We start from the raw sequence: 23027 nt of genomic DNA, 5'->3' as shown, positions 1-23027 counted from the left end.
CCCCACCATCCCCCGGAGTCCATCTAAGCTCACACCAACTGCCCCAGTGACTCAATCCAGCCACCTCATCCTCTGCCATCCCCTTCTTTTGCCCTCGATCATTCCCTGTATTAGGCTCTTCTCCAGTGAGTCCTTCTCATTGGGTGGCCAAAGTATTTATTTATTTATTTAAACCATTTTTATGCCGCCCCATTCGCAAAAAGCCTCGGGGCGGCTTACAACAATAACAAACATAAATAAACAGTTTGTACAATTATTTGAGTTTCATCTTCAGGATCTGGCCTTCTAAAGAGCAGTCAGGGTTGATCTCCTGTAGGACTGACCGGTTTGATTGCCTTGTGGTCCAGGGGACTCGCAGAGTCTCCGCCAGCACCACAATTCAAAGGCCTCAATCCTTCGGCGCTCAGCCTTCCTTCTGGTCCACCTTTCACAGCCATGCATTGCAACTGGGAAAACCATAGCCTTGACTATACGCACTTTTGTCAGCAGGAAGTGAGAGGACCGCATGCCATGATCTTAGTTTTCTTAATGTTGAGTTTCAAGCCAACTTTTGCGCTCTCCTCTTTCACCCGCATCAAGAGGCTCTTTAGTTCCTCTTCACTTTCTGCCATTAGTGTGGTATCATCTGCATAACTGAGGTTGTTGATATTTCTCCCAGCAATCTTAATTCCAACTGGTGATTCATCTAGCCCTGCCTTTCTCATGATGTGCTCTGCATATAAGTTAAATAGGCAGGGCGACAGTATACAGCCTTGCCGAACTCCTTTCTCAATTTTGAACCAATCAGTAGTTCCACGTCCAGTTCTCACTGTTGCTTCTTGACCCACATACAGATTTCTCAAGAGAAAAAGAAGTTGAAATAAGAAGGTTTAATGCACAGATAAGCTTGATAAAGGACAAAAATGGCAGGGACCTTTAAGAAACATGAGATTAAGAGGAGGTAGAACTAAACAGAAGAACTATACAAGAAATAACTTAATGTCCCAGATAACCAGGATGGGGTGGTCACTGACCTTGAGCCAGACATCCTTGAATGTGAAGTCAAATGGGCCTTAGAACGCCTTAGCAACAACAAAGCTAGTGCAGGTGGGAGAATTCCAGCGGAGCTATTCAAAATCCTGCAAGATGATGCAATTAAAGGGCTACACTCAATATGCCAGCAAATTTGGAAAACTCAACAGTGGCCGAAGGATTGCAAAAGGTCAGTTTACATTCCGATCCCAAAGAAGGGCAATGCCAAGGAATGTTCAAACTGCCGCAACATTGCACTCATTTCACATGCTAGCAAAGTTATGCTCAAAATCCTACAAGCTAAACTGCAGCAGTATGTGGACCGAGAACTGCCAGAAGTACAGGCAGGCTTTCAAAGAGGCAGAGGAACTAGAGATCAAATTGCCAACCTATGCTGGATCATGGAGAAAGCTAGGGTGTTCCAGAAAAACATCTACTTTTGCTTTATTGACTATGCTAAAGCCTTTGATTGTGTGGATCACAACAAATTGTGGCAAGTTCTTAAAGAGATGGGAGTACCAAACCATCTTATTGGTCTCTTGAGAAACCTCAATGTGGGGCAAGAAGGAAAAGGGAGAACTGGACACGGAACCACTGATTCAATTTGGGAAAGGAGTATGGCAAGGCTGTATACTGTCACCCTGCCTATTTAACTTATATGCAGAGTACTTCATGGGAAAGGTTGGACTAGATGAGTCACAAGTGGGCATTAAGATTGCTGGAAGAAATATCAACCACCTCAGACATGCAGATGATACCACTCTCATGGCAGAAAGTGAGGAGGAACTAAGGAGCCTCTTGATGCAGGGGGAAGAGGAGAGCACAAATGCTGGCTCGAAATTTAATATTAAGAAAACTAAGATCATGGCATACAGCCCTATTACTTCTTGGCAAATAGATGGGGAAGAAATGGAGGTAGTGACAGATTTTATTTTCTTGGGCTCCAAGACCATACAGACGGTGAGTGCAGCCAAGAAATTAAAAGACGCTTGCTCCTGGGGAGGAAAGCTATGGCAAATCTAGACAGCATCCTAAAAAGCAAAGACATCACCCTGCCAACAAAATGCGTATAGTCAAGACTATGGTTTTCCCAGTTGCAAAGTATGGCTGTGAAAGCTGGACCATAAGGAAGGCTGAGCACCCAAGAATTGAGGCCTTTGAATTGTGGTGCTGGAGGAGACTCCTGCAAGCCCCTTGGACTGCAAGGCGATCAAACCGGTCAGTCCTAGAGGAGATCAACCCTGACTGCTCTTTAGAAGGCCAGATCCTGAAGATGAAGCTCAAATACTTTGGCCACCTATGAGAAGGAAGGGCTCATTGGAGAAGACCCTGATGCTGGGAACAATGGACAGCCAACGGGATAGGGGTTGAGGTGGCTGGATGGGGTCACTGGGGTGGTGGGTGTGGGTTTGGGTGGACTCTGGGGGATGGTGGAGGACAGGAGAGCCTGGAGGAATGTTGTCCATAGGGTTGCTGTGGGTCAGGCATGACTTTGCGACTAGATAGAAAACATATAATGCTATATTATATACTGTGGGTGGCCAAATGGAGCCTCCTGAGCCACATGTGGCCCTTTGACTAGCAACTTGCTGCTGTGGGTGCCCATGGGCACCCTCTTTCTGCTCTGCACGTGCCATCGTGGCCCATGGGCACCCACTTGCTGTTTGCCATCTGTCACATGGCACAAGGGTGCCCTCTTGTGGCTCTCTGGCATCTGACATTTTCTATATGTGACACTTCCTCTGAGCAAGTCTGGCCACTCCTGTACTATACCATATATACTATAGTGTGTATACACATACGTATAACTATATACATATAATAATTTACCTCAGGAGAAATGGCTTCCCATGTCTCTGCTAGGGGCTAAACACACCCAAAAATTTGCCTCAGAAAAAATGACCTTCAGAAAGCACGTCATAAAATAGCATGTAAATTCCAACTACACACACACATTCACACATCCTCAGGAAGAATCCCCATAGAACAACTAAAAAAATAGCCTCCAGATATATTTATATATCACCGCTCACTCAAGGGATGGAGGGTTTATTTATTTATTTATTTTGGGTTAAAACACCAAAAGACAGAAGTCCCTGTACATCTAGTTAGTCAAGCCCCCACATTCATGAACACTCTTCCTTGTGCCTGCCCACTGGGCTGCCTTGAAAAATTGATGTTCTTTCCCCTCCCCGCTCTGTCTGCAGAAGCACCACCACAGAGGTCATCACTGGGGACACATGGCCCTTAAAAATGTGAAAGCAATGGGCTCAAGAGGTGTGGATGGGTTGGAGTGGGGTTTTAGAGAAACACTATCCAGTAATAAAAATGGCAGAGCGATCAGACGGCTTGAGGTTGCTGGTCATTTGGTCCATCAAGTAGAGATGTTCCTCAGAAATACATGTTTATTTATTAAATGTATATCCCACTTTTTCCTGCAAAGGTGGCTTACAAACATTCCCCCTCTTCATTTTTTTAAATATATTTTATTAACATTTTAAACTAACACTAGAAAACATCAAACATGACAAACACTGGATTCACTGGGTCAACCTCCTACTACATATTTTTTTAACATTCTAAAGTCAAATTTCAAATCAATTTATAATAGTTTGAAAAACATCTCTAAGTTTACGCCAAGTCCTGTTTCTCCAGCCAATTATAGAAAGAGTCCCAAGCTCGATAGAAATCAGTATCCTTTCTCCTTCAACAATAAAGTCAATCTATCCATTTCTGCGCAGTCCAAGATCTTTCTTACAATCAGTCCATCGGTGGGCAGCTCCTCACTTTTCCAGTATTGAGCAAATGCAATCCTTGCCGCTGTGATTAGATGCAGTATCAGCCCCCTCTTCATTTTTATGTGCCGCTCGGTGTGTGTTTATATATAGCACCATGGAGTGAATGCTAGACTGGGACTCAGGAGATCTGGGTTCAAGTCCTCACTTGGCCATGAAGATGATTGACTTTGGACTGGTCCTGGACTTTCAACCTGGCCTTCCTCACAGGGTGGCTGTGAGAACTAAATGGAGGCAGAATGATGTAATCTACCCTGAGTTCCTTCCAGGATAATAGTGCGATATAAACAGAAGTGCATATTATTTCGAGGATAATTTTACCTTTAAAAACTATATAAACATACCCTACAAGAAACACGACTTTGGAATATGTATTTTTCTAACATGAGTTATATGCATCCTCTCAGAAGTAATCCCTATTGAGTTGAATGGGAGTTACTTTCAAGTAAGCAGCTGCAGGATTTACAGTCTAAGAGCAGTAGCACCAAGCACAACATGCTTTTAACTCAGAAGTAAGACCATTGCTTTCAATGGGACTTGTTTCCTTCCTCCATTTGTTGCATGAGGCTCAGGGTCTAGTGGGCCCTGCTTTCTAGTGAGCAAATGTGAAATTGCCTGGCAGGGCCTCACAATCAGGAGCACGGATAAAGCAGGAGGAGAAAAAGGATGCTTGAAACGTGATGCAGATGCTCCCTGCAGCTGCTAGAACAGAACATTGGAAAGGAAGCAGCACTGAGTAGTAGTTCAGATTGTCTCGCACTTCAAATGGTCTCGATGTTGAGACGGGTGGAAAAATCTGGCCAGTGTCCTTTGCAAAAAGGCAGGGGAAAATGTTCTTCCAGGCCCAGAATCTTTATTTCTGGTCTAGAAAAGAACCATTTGTATAAAGAGAGATCCAGACAGATAAAAACACGAGCGTTGCGCAATTAAAGCCGCATAATGGATCTTTGGCATCCTGTTTTTACTTTTACCTCCAATGTAAAGTTTGGCAATGTTCTTAGCATTCCATTGCAGTGCCTCGAATTTCAGATGTTTTCAGTTATCTTTGTGTCCATTATTGCCAGCTCCTTCCAAATATGCCATTGCAGCCGTACATATTTTATTTATTTTATTTAAAATACTTATATACTGCCCTTTGTTATCAAATCACAAAGCCCTGTAGAAAATGCATTACGATAGCAATTGAAATAAAATACAAAGAGAACAATGCCTCTGTGATTTCAAGGCTGCTGTTAGCATCCAAGTTTAATGTTAATTGCATTTTTAACCTGTTCTTTCACCAAAGATCTCAAGGCAACAAATGTGGCCCCCACCTTTCATGCTCTCAACAACACTGCAAGGTAGGGCAAGCTCCGTAGAAACCCAGATGTGCCTTTTTTTTTTTAGCTCACATAGTGCTCTTGACCAACTGTATCCCCACTGCCTGCTCAAAAACAAACAAGCAAAAGATGTTAATCCTGCCCAATTGTTATAAGAATTATTTCTGGCAGACATCCCTTTCCCTCATGAAGGAGCTCAAGGTCCTCTCTATGCTTGGCCAAGGAATGAATGGCCCAAAGTCACTCAGCAAACTTCAAGACACAAGCCAATATCTGAACCAAAACGTCCCCCTTCTAGCTGCAGAACTTGGCACACCTCTGTCAACAGCCCTGACAAGTTTCATCAGTGAGCAGAAGACAAATATAAAGAATAGCAAAAAATGACGGGACCAAACTATGTCGTTTTACTAGTGCCAATGAGGCTGCGAATGTGAACCCGTAACGAGAGCTGTCATTGCAAATCAGGTTGTTACTTCTTAAAGCCAGAGCCTCAGAAAGCAGCGATCAGGATGGAGGACCAGAGATGGAGGAGAAACTCTAAAACCAAAATTCCTCTTCCATGCCAAACTCAAAATCCGTCTGCCTTGATGCCAGCCCCACGCATGTTCTGTTCCCTTGAGATTCTGAGAAGCACTGTGCAGTTTTGTGATGCAAGACCGAATTTAATCTTTCTATCGGGCAAAGGGGTGTAGTTCTGATGGTCATGTGTATTATTTCACTCATTTCCAAAGAGTTAAGCCAAATGGGCTGCCCTTTAAGGAGCCTCCTCTTGCTGTTTCCAGATGACGAGTCCAAGTCATCTGGAGGGCACCAACCTGGGGAAGACTGCCGCAAACAGTATTCACCAAATGTGGCCAAGCAACAGGTATGTGAGGGGGTGTCCCACGGAGGTGGGTCGAGACCTGTTCTCCCCTGCAGAGGAAGGCAGAACGTGCTCCAACGGAGCAAAGCTCAGGGAACCCAGGTTCCATTTGGATGCCAGGAAGCGCTTCCTGACAGTCGGACCCCAAGGGTCTGGAATGGGCTTCCACAAGTGGTCATTGAGGCCGCATCGGTGCGGGTGTTCAAGGACAGGCTGGACGTCCACATGGTGGGCATGTCATGAGCGGAGCTGGCTGGTGCTGGGGGTCATACTAGATGGCCCGGGAGACCCCTTCTGACTCGCTCTGTTTCTATGTTTCTATGTATCCTGTGAGCCGAGTCCAGCCTGGGGCCTTTCCTTCCTTTTTAAGCTTTCTTGCAGTGCCAGCAACAAAAAACTTTCCAACTTGGTTTTGTCCCTGGGCTATAAATGGCCCCCAGAACAGAATGCAAAATTAGGGGGTTGCTTGTGTGAATATTGTGGTATTTTGTCCAGGAACCATATGAGCTTGTTTGGTCAGCAATCACCTGATTGGGATGAAAGGATGATTTGAAAAAAGGAAGTGGGAACAGTTTTTAAAAAAAAAGTTCACAAAGAAAATTCCTTAGCCTAAAGGAGGAGGGAGCTGAGATCAGATAGCCCAGAGTGTGAGGAAAGTGTCAGCTGAGCAAGGAAGCTTGATCACTGGATGACCCCATGACTGTTAACAAACACTCCCTGCATAGGAAATAAGCTCATTATAATTCACCTGGGAGGGATCAAGCGGGAGGGAAGAACAGGTACCAGTGGCACAGGAAAGGCAAACGGAAAAGATTGTAACCTCCCAGTACCCTGGCCGATGCGGGGGGTGGGGCGGGGGGAGAGGAGGGAGAAGCGGCCGGGGCAGGGTGTAAATGGGATGTGAACATGTGCTGAGTCGAGCTGGAAGAAGGGAAGGAAACCATTCCGGCTCCCTTTGTTGCAATAAAGTTTCAAAAAGAACTCTGCATGCTTGGAATATTTTTCTCTTCGGAAGGGAAGGAAAGAGTGTTTCTAACATCACCCACAATTCTGCCAAGTTTCACATCCCATTCAACGTTTACTTTTATTCAGTGCTATTTTTGTTTAAAAAAAAAAAAGGTTCCGGAACTCACGTCTTGGGGTCACACTTTTACACTAAAAAAAGTTATTTACCTTTTGCACGTAGCCAGTCACTGTATACACACACAAACATAATGGTGGCCGCCGGCAGTAAGCACTCAGCGCGCGACCACACGACCGATCCCAAGCAAGCAGCATCCCAAGCCGAGCAGCACCCTCACAATCAGCACGGACACACAAGCAGCCCACAGGCACTATGATAATGATTTCTGCCACCGACCTGCTACGCCCAACAGGGCGATTCACAATCACTTGGAAAAATCCATCAAAAAAAGGTGCCAGAACACCATTCCGGTGCGTTCTATGACAAAAAAAGCCGTGCTTATATTTGTTCCTTAAGTGCCTAAAATGAAAAGCACCTGACTCACAATGCAGAGCCTTTTAAACCAGGGGTGCCTCATCTTTTTGACCTTGAGGCTGCAACCAGTGTCACAAGGAGATGCACAAGCATAAATGCAAATATTCCTAAACGTAACACTGAGATTCTAAGTCACCTCTCCCAGAATACTAGAAAATACTCCCCACCCCTGTACATACTTCTTCATGTGCACAGACATTTCAACACAAAAGAATGAGGTCATTTATATCTCTCCTCACAGCATGCTGAGATATAGGAATTTACTGAGGATTGGGAAGGGGCTGTTGCTTCTTACATCTCCAGTAAGACTGTTGCTTTTTCTACTACTGCTGCTAAATGTGGGAAAGCACAGATCTCACAAGTGAGGTAGTAGTAGTAGTAGTAGTAGTAGTAGTAGTAGTAGTAGTAATAATAATAATAATAATAATAATAATAATATTTCTATACCACCCTATAGGAAAGCTGTCTGGGAGCTTTAGAACAGTCCATGAAACAAAGTAATAACTTACAAAACAAAGATCATAAAAACAAAACATTAAATGATTTTTAAATAGCTAAAAAACATACATTAAAACCCCGCAAATTTAAAGCATTACTGGGATAATCCCATCAGACTAGCCACGTAGATCTTTAAAGTCCTTTGTATAAAAGACTGTCTTCACCTGGAGTGAAAAGATGACAAGTTTGGCCAAAGGACTTTCCAGACCCTCAGTGACACCTAGCAAGACTTTAGTTCCAGGGCCAGAACACAATGCCCTCTGACCCCACAAGCCAAATGATCGGCTGGGCTGTGCAGAAAGTTGGTGTTGTCAACCCCAGATCTAACAGAGACATAAAATACTGGGATGCAGTAAAATCCTCTTTATACCCACAAGAGTTATTATTGATGAACTGCCATAAACTCAAGACAACATACATGGTCCACATCCCATGTAATCTTCCCCAAAACTCAGAGAAAGAGACTGGCCCAAGATCAACCAGCACGTTTCTCAACTGAGAGAAGATTTGCCCCTGGCTTTCCTACGTCTGGTCTGATACTCTAACCACAACGCAATACTGTCTCACAATTTTGCAGCTGGACCCAAATGCCTGCCACATCTAAATGGAAAGGAAAATGACCTCCCAACTTTTTGTAGCTTTTGTGGTTGCTCCTATGAGGAAGGACAAGGGACAGCAGGAGAAAGAAGCAACTCTTCACCCTGTGCTTGTTGCTGGGGGAAGGCCAGAGCTCAGTACCACACAGCTGCCTTCCTACCAAAAAGTCCAAGTTCAACCTCTGGCATCTCCAGGGCGCCTGGGAAAGACCCCTGCCAGAAACTTGGCAGAGGCACTGCCAGGAGGCAGCGACCCAAACATTTTTGTAAAGCTGCTCCCATGCAAAGCAGCTTCCTAGATTCCAAGGCTATAATTAGCAAACCATCTTATTTATGCTCTCCAACAAAATCTTCAACCCTTAGTCGATAAGCAAGACAAGCAAGGGTGATATCATAGAGAAGTGGCCCCTGGAGCAACGAGTCTCTGACTACGTCTAGACTGAAAATGAATCAAAGGTATTTTGCTGGTTTCCGTGTTTTTGCTTCATCAGCTCTCCAGGATTCCTTCTTCACCTTCCTGCGTATCTGGAGCAACCATGATGCTTATCACAGTAGATCCACCTCCTCCCACAAATGCTTTTACAGTTTGTCTCTGGGGAAGGGATGCCAACAGCTGTTGTCCCGCTCCACTTGTTATTAAAAGACACAGACCAGTAGCAAGCCACAATTATTTAGTAAAAAATAAATAAATACATAATATTGGACCAGAGTGAAGAGAATGGCAATTCTACGTAAAGAGATTCTACTGGACCATCTTAACAATACAATTAACCGAACCTTTTAATGCCTTAAGCTACTTTTGAGTGAGTCCTCCCCACCACCATCAGCCTTTTTAGCAGCTGTGTGACATGTAAAGCATTTCCAATTACTTCCTCGCCAGTCATGGTGAAACTCCTATGTAGAATTGCTGCTTTTGTGTAGCTGTGATAGAATCTCAAAATAATCAGGCTGGAAGGAGCCAGAAGGGCCATTGGGTCCAACTCCGTGCTCAATGCAGGACTCCAAGTTTAGACATCCCTGACTGCTGACTCTCCCTCTGCATCTTGCATGCCTCCATGGGAGAGCCCACAACCTCTCTAAGTCATGGGCTCTATTGCCGTATTGCTCTAACAGTCAGGAAATTTTCCTGATATCTAGCCAGAATCTGGCTTCCTGCAACTTTAGCTCATTATTCCATGTCCTGAACAATGGGATGATCAAGAAGAGATCCTGGCCCACCTCTTTGTGACAGCCTTTCAAGCACTTGAAGAGTGATATCCCATCTTCCTTCAGTCTTCTCTTCTCATGGCTAAACATGCCCAGATCTTCCAAACCCTCCCCATCATGCTCTTGCCTCTGTTGGCTGCAGGCCGAACGTGAGCCAGCCGTGTGACGCGGTGGCCAAGAGGGCAAACGCCACCCTTGGTTGCATAGCCAGAAGTGTGGCTTCTAGAGTGAGCGAGGTATTACTACCACTCTACACAACTCTGGTGTGCCCGCAACTGGAGTACTGTGCTCAGTTCTGGGCCCCTCATTACAGGAATGATATGGCCAGGTTGGAGTCAGAGCAGCACAGGGCCACAAGGTTGGTGGCCGGTTTGCAGGGGAAGCCATATGAGGCGAGACTGAGGGAACTGGGTCTCTTCAGCCTGGAGAAGAGGAGACTCAGAGGGGATCTGTTGGCAACATGCAGGTATGTGAGGGGGTGTTACACGGAGGTGGGTAGAGACCTGTTCTCCCCTGCAGAGGAAGGCAGGATGCGCTCCAACGGAGCAAAGCTCAAGGAACCCAGGTTCCATTTGGATGCCAGGAAGCACTTCCTGACAGTCAGGACCCCGAGGGTGTGCAATGGGCTTCCACGGGAGGTGGTTGAGGCCCCATCGGTGAGGGTGTTCAAGGATAGGCTGGACGTCCACATGGTGGACATTTCATGAGCGGAGCCGGCTGGTGCCGGAGGTCAGACTAGACAGCCCGGGAGGTCCCTTCTGACTCGCTCTGTTTCTATGTCTCTGTGTCCAGTCCCCTGCTCATCCTTGCTGCCCTCCTCTGAACCCATCCCAGCTTGTCTGCATCTTTCCCCAGCTGGATGCGCCGAACTGGTCACAGCACTCCAGATGAGGCCTGACCAGTGCTGAGTAGAAGGGAACTTGGAAGGGATTGGACCAATCATCCTCATCTAGACATACCCACCCCTATCCCTGATGAAAAATTAGTGAAAGACCTGGAAAGCCACATCTGCAACTGAAGTACCTGACTCCTGACTCCTTATGCAGCCAAAGACAGACCACACACACACAAAAGGAAGAGAGGTCCACAGGCTTGGAGAAGCCCCAAGGCTTTCAGGAGTCTAACAACATTGGTTAGAAGGGTGGGAATGTGCTGGAAGAGCCCTCTTCCCACCCTTGAAACAGCCCAATGTGGGCTAAAACAAGTGCCAGTATTCCAAGCATTCTTTCATGGGGATGGCTAATTGTTATACTGACATACTATGAAAGGAACGCGTGTCCAGTTTACAAGTGTGCCAGCAAACATGAGTCAAAAGCATGTGGCAAGCCTGTTTTAAGCACACACTTAAAACATCACCTCATCCTTTCCCCTCTGCTGGGATCTAAGGTGGTGTTGGGCTGCCCTCAAGTGGTGGAGACTCACAACTGGCACTTTTGCAGGACAGCCAAGCCTCCCCCCACCACACCTCCCCAAAACAGCATCTGTTAGATGTTATGTGGGCCAAGGTGTCTGCAGACCATCAGGCTGGAGAGGACAACTGCGAGCTGTTGAGCTGCAAAATTTTGACTGCTTGCAGCTGGTGCAGCTTCAAGTACTCCCCCCCAACCCATGTTAATTTCCTGGATTTGTTATTTTTAAATAACAAGTAAGTCACCAGGAGAAGAATTGCTTTGTAGAGGAAAGATGAGCTATAAGCAATCTGGCTGAGTGGGAAAATCCTTTTAACCAGAGGGCCTCAGTTTGGAGAAGGGCATCAGCAGGGTTGAAGGTAAAGGGGCAGGGGGAAAAAATGCCAGCATCTTTTAGTTTAAAGCAATTCCCGGGTGTAACATGGGTTAGCGGAGGACTGCGCAAAAGCCAGGAAGTCATGAAGCAAACCATGCTTGCAGGAAAGGGGATGGAACCTTTAGGACCAAATTAGGATCAAAGGCTTGTTAGGGCCCCTGGGCCTGACGATCCCCACCCCTATTATTTTTACTGAATCACTTACTCAGAAATCCTACTTTGTTCAGTGGGGAGTTTGTACAGGATTACAATTTACAGGTACCATTTTATGCACCTTTACCTGAGAAGAAGCTGAACCCCACCCTGTGGTGCTTCTGTGTAAATAATCACAGGATTGTCTCCAATAGATGTTCCTCGGCTTCGGTCCTAAATACACTGACCAAATAACAAGCCCCAGTGAGTACAGGTAAGGTAGGAAAGGCCTGAGAAAATATGGGTTGGGTTGCACAGAAATGTAATTGCAGCCCAAGGCTGTGAACAAGGTGCTGAGTAATGTTGCTGCCCCAACTTGTTCCCTCGACCCTTGCCCACCTTGGCAAATTGAGAGATCAAAGGAGGGGACTCGTCTCTGGATCCAGGAGGTGGTGAAGGCCTCCTCGAGAGGCACAGAAACACAGAAGCAGAGCGAGTCAGAAGGGGGCTCCCACGCCATCTGGTCTGACCCCCGGCTCCAGCCGGCTCCACTCACGACATGCCCACCATGTGCATGTCCAGCCTATCTTTGAACACCCGCACCAATGGGGCCTCAACCACCTCCCAGGAAAGCCCATTCCACACCCTCAGGGTCCTAACTGTCAGGAAATGCTTCCTGGCATCCAAATTGAATCTTGGTTCCCTGAGCTTGGCTCAGTTGCAGCGCATCCTGCCCTCCTCTGCAGGGGAGAACAGGTCTCTACCCACCTCCGTGTGACACCCCCTCACATACCTGTACGTCGCCAGCACGTCCCCTCTGAGTATCCTCCAGGCTGAAGAGACCCAGTTCCCTCAGTCTCGCCTCATACGGCTTCCCCTGCAAACCGGCCACCAACCTTGTGGCCCTGCGCTGCACTGACTCCAACCTGGCTATATCCTTTCTGTAATGAGGGGCCCAAAACTGAACACAATACTCCAGCTGCAGGTGCACCAGAGTGGTATAAAGAGGTAGTATCAATGTAAGCTGGATGCGGTCAAACATTAGATGACAAGACTGAACATTGACATCTTAGGAAACAGTGAACTAAAATGGACAGGAATGGGTGAATTTAATTCAGATGACCATCGGGTATACTACAGAGGGCAAGAATACCTCAGAAGAAACGGAGTAGCCTTCATAGTCAATAAAGAGTAGGAAAAGCAGTACTGGGTACAATCTCCAAAATGACAGAATGATCTCAGTTCGAGTCCAGGGCAAACCATTCAACATCACAGGAGTCCAAGTCTGTGCCCCAACCACTGGTGCTGAAGAGGCTGAAGCTGACCAGTTCTATGAAGGCCTACAACACCTCCTAGAATTAACTCAAATAAATGACGTCCTTATCATCATGGGGGATTGGAATGCTCAAGTAGGAAGCCAAAAGATAACTGGAATAACAGGCAAGTTTGGCCTTGGAGTACAAAATGAAGCAGGGCACAGGCTGGCAGAATGTTCTCAAGAGAACACAATGGTCATAGCAAACACTCTCTTCCAACAACCCAAGAGACGACTCTGCACATGGACATCACCAGACGGTCAGCACAGAACTCAGATTGACTATGTGCTCTGCAGCCAAAGATGGAGAAGCTTCATACAGTCGGCAAAAACTAGACCAGGAGCCAACTGTGGCTCAGATCATGAGCTTCTGGTTGCAAGATTTAGGCTTAAGTTGAAGAAAGTAGGGAAAAGCACTAGGCCACTCACGCATGACCTAAATCATATCCCTGTTGAATATACAGTAGAGGTGACAAATAGCTTTAAGGAATTAGATCTGATAGGCAGAATGCCTGAAGAACTAAGGATGGAGGTTCACAACATGTGGACCGAGAACTACCAGAAGTACAGGCGGGGTTTCAAGGAGGCACAGGAACTAGAGAGCAAATTGCCAACAAACAAATTGTGGCAAGTTCTTAAAGAAATGGGAATACCAGACCATCTTATTTGTCTCTTGAGAAATCTGTATGTGGGTCAAGAAGCAACAGTGAGAACTGGACGTGGAACTACTGATTGGTTCAAAATTGAGGAAGGAGTTCGGCAAGGCTGTATATTGTCGCCCTGCCTATTTAACTTATATGCAGAGCACATCATAAGAAGGGTGGGGCTAGATGAATCACCAGTTGGAAGTAAGATTACTGGGAGAAATATCAACAACCTCAGACATGCAGATGATACCACTTTCGTGGCAGAAAGTAAAGAGGAACTAAAGAGCCTCTTGATGCAGGGGGAAGAGGAGAGCACAAATGCTGGCTCGAAATTTAATATTAAGAAAACTAAGATCATGGCATACAGCCCTATTACTTCTTGGCAAATAGATGGGGGAAGAAATGGAGGTAGTGACAGATTTTATTTTCTTGGGCTCCAAGACCATACAGACGGTGAGTGCAGCCAAGAAATGAAAAGACGCTTGCTCGTGGGGAGGAAAGTTATGGCAAATCTAGACAGCATACTAAATAGCAGAGACATCACCCTGCCAACAACAGTGCGTATAGTCAAGGCTATGGTTTTCCCAGTTGCAAAGTATGGCTGTGAAAGCTGGACCATAAGGAAGGCTGAGCGCCAAAGAATTGAGGCCTTTGAACTGTGGTGCTGGAGGAGACTCCTGTGAGTCCCTTGGACCGCAAGGCGATCAAACTGGTCAGTCCTAGAGGAGATCAACCCTGACTGCTCTTGAGAAGGCCAGATACTGAAGATGAAACTCCAATACTTTAGCCAGCTAATGAGAAGGAAGGACTCCCTGGAGAAGAGCCTGATGCTGGGAACAATAGATGGCAAAAGAAGGAGGGGACGGCAGAGGATGAGGGGGCTGGATGGAGTCACTGGGGCGGTGGGTGTGAGCTTGGGTGGACTCTGGGGGATGGTGGAGGACAGGAAGGCCTGGAGGAATGTTGTCCATGGGGTCGCGATGGGTCGGACAGGACTTTGCGACTAACAATAACAACCAGTGAGTTGAGGGGGGAACTGGCAAGGAAAAGGGTCTTCTTGGTCATCAAACCTCACCTTTGGAATTCTCTTCCAAGGGAGGTGCAACTGGCACCCACTTTATCTTGCTTTCAACACAAGGTCAAGATTTTTTATTTAATATCTGGCTTTAGATTGGATTATTGGTTTGCTGCTGGTTTACTGTTTTATTGTTAACTGTTTTATTGGTCATTGTTATTGGTCATATTGTATTTATTTGCCTCCTGTTTCCTATTTATATGGCCATATTTATTATGTATTTTAATTTTACTATGTTTTATGGTTTTGGTTCCTATTGTTATTCATTTTTCTGTATTTTAAGTAGATTTATATTGCACTGTGAGCCATGCAGAGACCCTTTGCTATGGAGGAGCATGCAAAAATGAGAAAGAAAGAAAGAAAGAAAGAAAGAAAGAAAGAAAGAGCTTGAAAGTTACAGCTGTGGCTTTGGAACCAAGACAGGAGGCAGGAAGGAGCTGGCTCCACTGTGGCAGGAATCATTCTTCCTGCCCTACTCAGCTTAGGCTGCACTCTTTGCCACTGTGGTGTGCCATCAAGTTGTCTCCAGTTTGGCAACCCAGTGCAGGAGTGCCCTCTAAAATGCCATGCCCTTCACAGCCCCGCTCAGCCCTTGCCAACTCAAGACTGTGGCTCTCTTTATCCAACCGATCCATCCCATGGCTGGTGTTCCCCTTCCCTTCCCCTTCCCCCTTTCCCTGGGATGGGATGACGGTCTTCAGTAAGTCTTGCTTTCTCAGGATATGCCTGAAGTATGACAGCCCCTGTTGTTTAACTTCCAAAAGAGAACTGCACCCTTTATTTTCCTTCCTGAAGAATAAAGGAAACACATGCTATTTCACTTACACACATTCCAACAAAGATCTCTACACAACACAACATACAAAGGTGCATGTTTAGCCAGGAAAATAGTCGCACAACTCCCGACTGTTCTACAGAGAGCCATGTTGGCAGAGAATACGGAGGGTTGTAGAAATTATCTGTGCTTGAACATGCGTAGGATTGAGTCTGAAGATGATTCAGTTCTTGTGATAGGCCTTTTGTCATAGGATGGTATAAAAAAGCTTTTAATTAATTTTATTTATTTATTGACTAAACACTTTTGTATGCCATCCTTTACATAAATATATCAGGATGGCTTACAGCAATTTAAAAGAACAATTTAAATGCATCTAATAACATCCAGAACAGTTAAAACAATAGTACTGTGTAAAACAATAAGTAGACATCAAATAAATCAGATTAAATCAAAACAAAACAAAGCAAAAGCAACTGCAAAAACCATTAAAAGTACTAATTTTTTAAATACCTCTTAAATAAAAAGGTTTTGACCTGGTGGCGAAAAGAGTATAAACTCAGTGCCAAACGGACCTCTCTGGGGAGCGCATTCTGGGCGCCACCACAGAGAAGGCCCTACTCCGAGTTGATATCCTTTTTACCTCTTTTAGAGAGGGTCCCCAGAGCAGGTCATCACTCGCAGATCTTAAGGGGCATGAGGGCATATAAGGAAGGAGACATTCCTTCAGGTATCCTGGTCCCAAGGCGTTTAGGGCTTCATAGTCCAAGACAAGCACCTTGAATTGGCCCTGGACTTCAACTGGGAGCCAGTGGAGCTGGTAGAGGACCGGCGTTCTATGAGAATAATGACTGGTCCCCGTCAGCATCCTGGCTGCTCTATTCTGTACCAGCCGAAGTATCCGGACCGTTTTCAAGGGCAGCCCCACGTAGAGCCCGTTACACTAATCCAACCAGGAGGTTACCAGAGCATGAATCAGAGTTGCTAGGCAGTCTTTGTCCAAGTAAGGACGCAGCTGGTGGACCAGCCGAAACTGTAGAAAAGCACTCCTTGCCACAGCCACCACCGGGATTTCCAGTGACAGCTGCAGATCAAGGAGCACTCCCAAGCTGCAGACCCTGTCCTTTGGAGGGAGTGCTACCCCATCCAGGACAAGGTCAAAATCACCTACCTGGAGACCTGCACCGCCCACCAACAGGACTTCCATCTCATCTGGATTGAGGCTCGGTTTATGGGCCCTCATCCAGCCCACCACCTCGGCCAGGCCCCGGTTCAGCACCGCCACCACCCACCTGGAGTGGACGTAAACGAGAGGTAGGGCTGGCTGTCCTCAGCATACGGGTGGCTCCGCAGCCCACACCTGCTGCTGACCTCTCCCAGCGGCTTCAAGTAGGTGCTGGGGGACAAGACAGGGCCAGCTGAACCCCTTGGCAAAGCTGCCATGGCACAGAGCTGCAGTTTCGCAGGGCCACCTTCTGGAATCGGCCGGCCAGATGGGGTGGAAGCACGGCCAAGCAGAGCCTCCGACCCCCAACGTGGCCAGCCTATACGGAGGATACCATGGTCGATGGTATCGAAAGCTGCAGAGAGGTCCAGGGGAACCAAGAGGGACGCACTCCCCGTCCCGCTCCCCACACAGGTCATCCTACAGGGCGACCAAGATAGATTCAGTACTGTAACCGGATCCAAAACTGGACTGAAATGGGACAGATAATCCATTTCATCCAAGAGTGCCTGGAGTTGTCCCGCCACTACCCGTTCTAACACCTTGCCCAGAAACAGAATATTGGCCACTGGTCTAAAATTGGCGGCCACTTCTGGGTCCAGGGATGCCCTCTTCATGACAGGCTGGATCACCACCCCCTTCAAGGGGGCTGGGACCCAGCCCTCCCTCAGTGAGCCATTAATAACCTCCTGGACCCAGGGACCAATCCCGTAACTGGCCTCCTTCAGTAGCCAGGAAGGGCAAGGGTCAAGAAGACAGGTGGTAGGACGTACCATCCCAAGCACCTTGTCCACATCCTCAGGCCACAATAACTGAAACTCATCCATTAATGATGGACCATATGGTGTTCTGGAGACCTCCCATACAGGGCCTGTCTCAACTGCGGAGTCCAGAGCGCAGCGAATCTGAGCAAATTTTTCCTTAAAGTGCTGGGCAAAGACGTCACCGCAGGCTGCCGAAAGTGCAACCGTGTCATTTTCCTGGCCAGAGTGTGTTAGGCCTTGCACTATTTGGAAAAGTTCCACAGGACGGCACCATAAGGAAGCAGTAGAAGTGGAGAAGAACTGCCTTTTTGCCAACCTCACGTGACAGCATAGGCTTGATAATGAGCGTGTAAATGTGTTCGCTCAGATTCGTTGCAAGATTTCCTCCGCCTGCGCTCTAATCATCTCCCAACCTGCCTCATCGCCCGCAAGGCAGGTGTATACCAAGGTGCCGAGCGGGCTCTGCTGGGTGGGAGAGGACGCTTCGGAGTGATCATGTCGACTGCCTTGGTCATTTCCCTATTCCACGAATCAACCGGGACATCAACAGGAGCGCCAGCTTAATCAGCTGGAAAAATCCCCCAGAGCCCTCAGGAATCCGTCTGGATCCATCTTGCTCCGGGGGTGGACCATCTTAATAGGGCCTGCACCCTTCCAGAGGGAGGAAGCAGCCCTGAGTACAAACCTCACGAGGAAGTGGTCTGACCATGACAAAGGAGTTACGGTCAAGTTTCTCCACCCTCTTTCTGTCCCGTTGAGAAAACCAGGTCAAGCGTGTGACCTCTTTCATGGGTTGTGCCGGTGACATGTTGAGACAGCCCCATGGCTGCCATGGAAGGCATGAAGTCCTGGGCTTTCCTGGGCAGAACTGCCTCGGCGTGGAGATTGAAGTTCCCCGGGACCAACATCCTGGGGGTCCTCAACACCAGGTCTGAGACGATCTCCGTCAGCTCAGGCAGAGAGTCTGCTGGGCAGGAGGGTGCGCGTTGCACCAGCAGAGTCCCCAATTTGTCTCGATCGCCCAGCACCAGGTACAAACACCCAAAACCTGGCCTCGAAAGGACAGGAAGCCTCATAAGGGAAATGGCGGCTTGGCAAACCAAAGCGACCCCACTCCACTTCTCTCTGGGAGTGGTCGATGTTGCACCAAGTACCCAGGTGGGCAAAGTTGAGTGAGGGAGACATTTCCTCCTTCTCCCGCCCTGGTCTCTGTAATCCATGGCAGGTCAACCCCCTCATCCAAGTTCAAATCATGCATGAGGGATGTCTTGTTGTTCAACAGCAACACCATCAGGCCCAGGGGGCGGCTGACATTGCCACCAGGATCTTTCTGGTTGGGGGAGTAACCAGAAGAGGGGACCGGTATCAAACATCGGTCCCTCCTCCTCCTCCTCCTCCTATGCTAACCAGTTAGACCCCCAACGCCATATGTCCCCCTGCCCATCACCACCCCAATGGTGGCACCCTCATGCTCCCCAGGTAAAACCATCCCGAATTAAAAACGAAATAAAACACAGTCACACGAGAAGAAAGAAAAAGAGAAGATGGAAAAAAGAAATAATAAAGAAATAAAATAAATAGTTTTTATTTCAGACACTTTTAGGCCATTCAAAAACCAGAGTACTTCTAATTCTATCTCACAGGGTCATTGATGCAAGGATGGAACAGAACTAAGTAGGCCACCTTGGATTACTCACAAGAAGAAAAAGGTGGAATAAAATGTTTCAGGAGGCCAAAGGGAATGGGGGCTTTGGCCTTCCTGACTGGATGTTGTATTATCAAGCTTCTGTCTTAATATGGCTAAAAAAATAGATAAACTTAAGGAATAAGAGAATCCTTTATCTTGAAGGGCATGATCTACAAAGGGGTTGGCATGCTTATTATATGTGGTATGAGAAGTGTAAGACACATGGTTGTTTCTTAAATTTATATTAGAAAGTCAATAATATTGATGTGGGAAAAATTAAAGACAAAGCTGTATATTAAGTTGCCAAGGTGGCTTTCCCCTGTGAAAGCTCTTGTATATCCAAATGCATTGAATTTTGATACGATTGTGAGATATGATGATATTTTGGATAATGATGGAAGATTAAAATCAAATCAAGAATTACAAGAGCATAAAGTTTTCTTGGTGGCAAAAAGTTCAAATACAATCGAGATATGTTAAAGATTATAAAATGTGTGGTTTTTATAAGGAATTAACAATATTTGATAATAAATCAGATGAAAAAATGATTAAAAGACTGTATAATTTTCTTTTGGATATGAGAATGGAAGACAGAAATGGCAAAAGTTGTGGGAAAGAAATATTAAGGTAATCTTAAGCAACCTCATATAAAGAAAATCTTTATAAAAAGATTTATAGATGGTATTTATCGCCAAATAGATTAGCAAATATGTTTCCAAATATGTCAAATAGATGTTGGAAATGCAAACATAAACCTGGTACTTTTTATCATATGTGGTGGACTTGTGATAAGGCAAAAGACATATTGGGCTAAAATACATAAATGGCTTGAGAAAACGTTACAGAAATCTTCAATATTTAAACCTTAAGTTTTTTTAATGAGGCATTGTGTCTGATGATGTTGACAAACAAGCAATGTACTTGATTTTACACATAATTACCGCGGCAAGGATTGTGTTTGCCCAACATTGGAGGAATGAAGAACCACCTACTGATGAACTGATTTTAAAAATAAATGCCATGTGCTAATAACAACAATAATAATACTTGTTAAGAAGTACTAACTACTACTTCAACAATATTTTATTGCTATCATCATTTTTATCCTATTTTTCTGCCAAAAGAGCTCAATGCAAAAAAAAAAAAAAAAAAACCCTAAAATCCAGCAACATTTACAAGCATGGAATAATGAAGGGCAAAGTATTGTCACACCAAAATCCTGCAATTAAGGCTCAAATGATCAGTTTCTTGCCAGGGCAATTAGGTTTATTTATAATTCAATGCGTGGATCCATGGGTGCCCAAGGCAGGAACCCCCAGTGCTACTCCCATCAGGGTTATATGGAATGCACAAGAGGGGAGTGAATACAGTACTCAGGAAGGTGATTGGATGCTTTGATATGGATAGGAAAATGGTCACAGCACCATAAAGGAAAGTGACATTCCACTCTAATTAGATGCCTTTGACAGGCCTTCTAAATTAGTTACCTTGAACAGACTGGCCAAGTTAAGGAAACAGAAAGGTTGCATGTGTGAACTTACAGGGTTAGGGAGACACCCTTGCAAGTCCATAAAACACAGAGATTACAATTGACAGTTACCCACTAATGGAGTTGGGTCATTTGGTCTTCACCACCAGACACTTTTGATGTGTTTATGGCAAGGCAGTGAGGCAGGATGGCAAAATTTGTTTTTCTGAGTACAGGATGAAAAAGACTTAAATATAAGGAGAGGGTATAATATTGCATGGAAAATAGCAGTTTCAGAAAAACCTACCCACCATTTGAGAAAGTCAAGAGGGCAAAAGGGAAAATATATTTTTGCATCATAACAGTGTTGCTTTATTTTACATACAAATCAAATACTAGTATCAATTCAGGGTTCAGCTGCTTTTAATAGCCTATGGCTGCAATAATGTCAAAATGGAAAGAGCAGAATGATAAAATAGCAAGCCAATAACCATGATGAATGTAACCAATGTTATTGTAAACTGAAAAAATAGTTAAGACACAAACCATGTAATTTTAGACAGAAAAAAATGCCTGCAATTCTCAGAATGTCCCAGGCAGCGGAAAAGAGACCTGCAGTTATTTTTTCTGCCTAAACATAGGATCACACCTGAAACAAACCGAAGCCACAATTTAAAAAACCCCAGACAGATTAAAAACAGAGCACTAAAATGTGACAAAAGCAGCCAGTAAATTATTTGGAAATCATACCAGGGATAGCAAAAGCATCACTAGTGTTATTAACCATTATCGTCATGAAAGCACTCTAAGAGGATCTGCAATAGTCCTTGGGCAGCAATGTAACGTGGCATTTTCCAAAATACCGTGCATACTTACACGGAAGTTAAATATTTTTATGCTTCTTATTATACTCTGCCAATGGTTCACACTAAGGCACATACATAATGCAAGGCAAAATCAATAATAGTTAAAAGCATGACAGCCAAAAAGAGGCGAGGGTCACAGTCTTTTACAGGGTAGGGCAAACTTCAAGTCTCTGGAGCAACAATGCCTCCGCTGCAAGACCGTGCGAGTGTAAGCAGAAAAAAAGGCCTACAACTCCCAGCATGCCCTACACAGCTAAGGCACAACCCTATCCAAGATATTTTGTCGAATTAAGTATAATTCTGTGAAGCATCATGCTTCAATTCTTTGACGTGTCATTCTGTGTAAGTGCGGCCAGAAATAAAGAGCTACAAGTCACAGGATGAGCTTACTGAGGACGCTGGGAGTGGTAGTCCTTCCCGATGCCGGGCTCCGCCTGGGCAGGTCGGATGCGTGGCTGTAGCGTGGGAACCCCAGGCTTGAGGGCGGGGCTCCGTGACGCATAGGAATCCCTCACCGAGGCCAATGGGAAAACAGTAAACCATGGAGATGGGGCGGGGCGAAGGCTAGAGAGGCGCGCTGCGTCTACAGCACCGGACGTGACGGCTGCCTGTATAAGGCCAGGGGAGAGGCGTCGGAGGGTCGGAGTCGCGCCGCTGGAGCGCGTCGGGGTTGTGCGCGTCGCTTGGCGTCGTGCCCCGTGCGTGCATGCGTGGTGACGGAGCACGCGGGGAGGGGAGGGAGGCGCGGCTGGAGGCTCGAGGCTCGCCGCTGCTCTCAGCTGACCGCCCGCCATTTTGTTGGCCGCTCCGGCTTTTACCTCAGAGGTGCGCCGGCCGCGGCGAGCGGGCAAGAGGGGCGAGCGAGGGATGTGAGCCGCCGCCGCCGCCCTCCTCCTCTGCCGCCGCCGCCCTCCCTGCCTTCGCGGAGCCCACTGTCCCGCTCCCACCCAGCCGCTCTCGGTGCCGCTCCCTTCCCGCCCGCACCCGCTTCGCGATGGCGCTGAAGATGGTCAAAGGCAGCATCGACCGCATGTTCGACAAGAACCTGCAGGACCTGGTGCGGGGCATCCGCAACCACAAGGAGGACGAGGTGAGCCGCGGAGGCAGCGTCGGGCGCGGGCCCGGCTAACGGCAGCGCGCTGAGGCGGGTCGCCGTGAGGGGGCAGCGGCCAGGCTCCCGATGGCCTTCGGAGACTGCCCAGCCCTCCCTTTTCCCGTGGCATGGGGCCCCCTCGGCGCTCCGAACCGCAGCTCCCGTCAGCAGCCTCGCTCCACCCTGGGTGCCGTCCTGGTGTCCTGGACTACAAGCCCCAGCATCCCGGCCAGACCCTGCGGTGGCCTTCCCCCAGCTTGGTTGCTGCCCTGGTGGGGCTGCAAGTCCCATCATCCCACCCATCCTACCTAGCAGCTTTTTCCCTGGTCTGGAATAGCCTCTGGATATTTTGGGCTGCAAGTCCCATCAGCTGCCGTGCAGGCAGGCATTTCTAATATTTAGTGCCCTTT

The 23027-nt window shown here is 46.7% G+C and overlaps 2 protein-coding genes across 4 annotated transcripts in view; one reads left to right on the top strand and one right to left on the bottom strand.

Annotated features, from left to right (window-relative positions):
• Positions 1-23027, bottom strand: part of DOT1L (DOT1 like histone lysine methyltransferase) — a 124231-nt gene that overhangs the window by 100358 nt on the left and 846 nt on the right. The gene's annotated exons all lie outside the window — the stretch shown is intronic.
• The window catches only part of AP3D1 (adaptor related protein complex 3 subunit delta 1), a 59336-nt gene continuing 58584 nt past the window's right edge, over positions 22276-23027 (top strand). For all 3 annotated transcript variants that reach the window (XM_044453395.1, XM_044453396.1, XM_044453394.1), the window contains exon 1: positions 22276-22614. In XM_044453395.1, coding sequence (XP_044309330.1) covers positions 22519-22614 — 96 coding nt within the window. In that variant the 5' untranslated portion in view covers positions 22276-22518. The remainder of the gene's footprint in view (positions 22615-23027) is intronic.

This window comes from Varanus komodoensis, unplaced genomic scaffold, assembly GCF_004798865.1.
Source record: "Varanus komodoensis strain SLA01 unplaced genomic scaffold, ASM479886v1 scaffold79, whole genome shotgun sequence".
NCBI lineage: Eukaryota > Metazoa > Chordata > Lepidosauria > Squamata > Varanidae > Varanus > Varanus komodoensis.
This window is presented reverse-complemented; position numbering and strand designations above follow the sequence as displayed.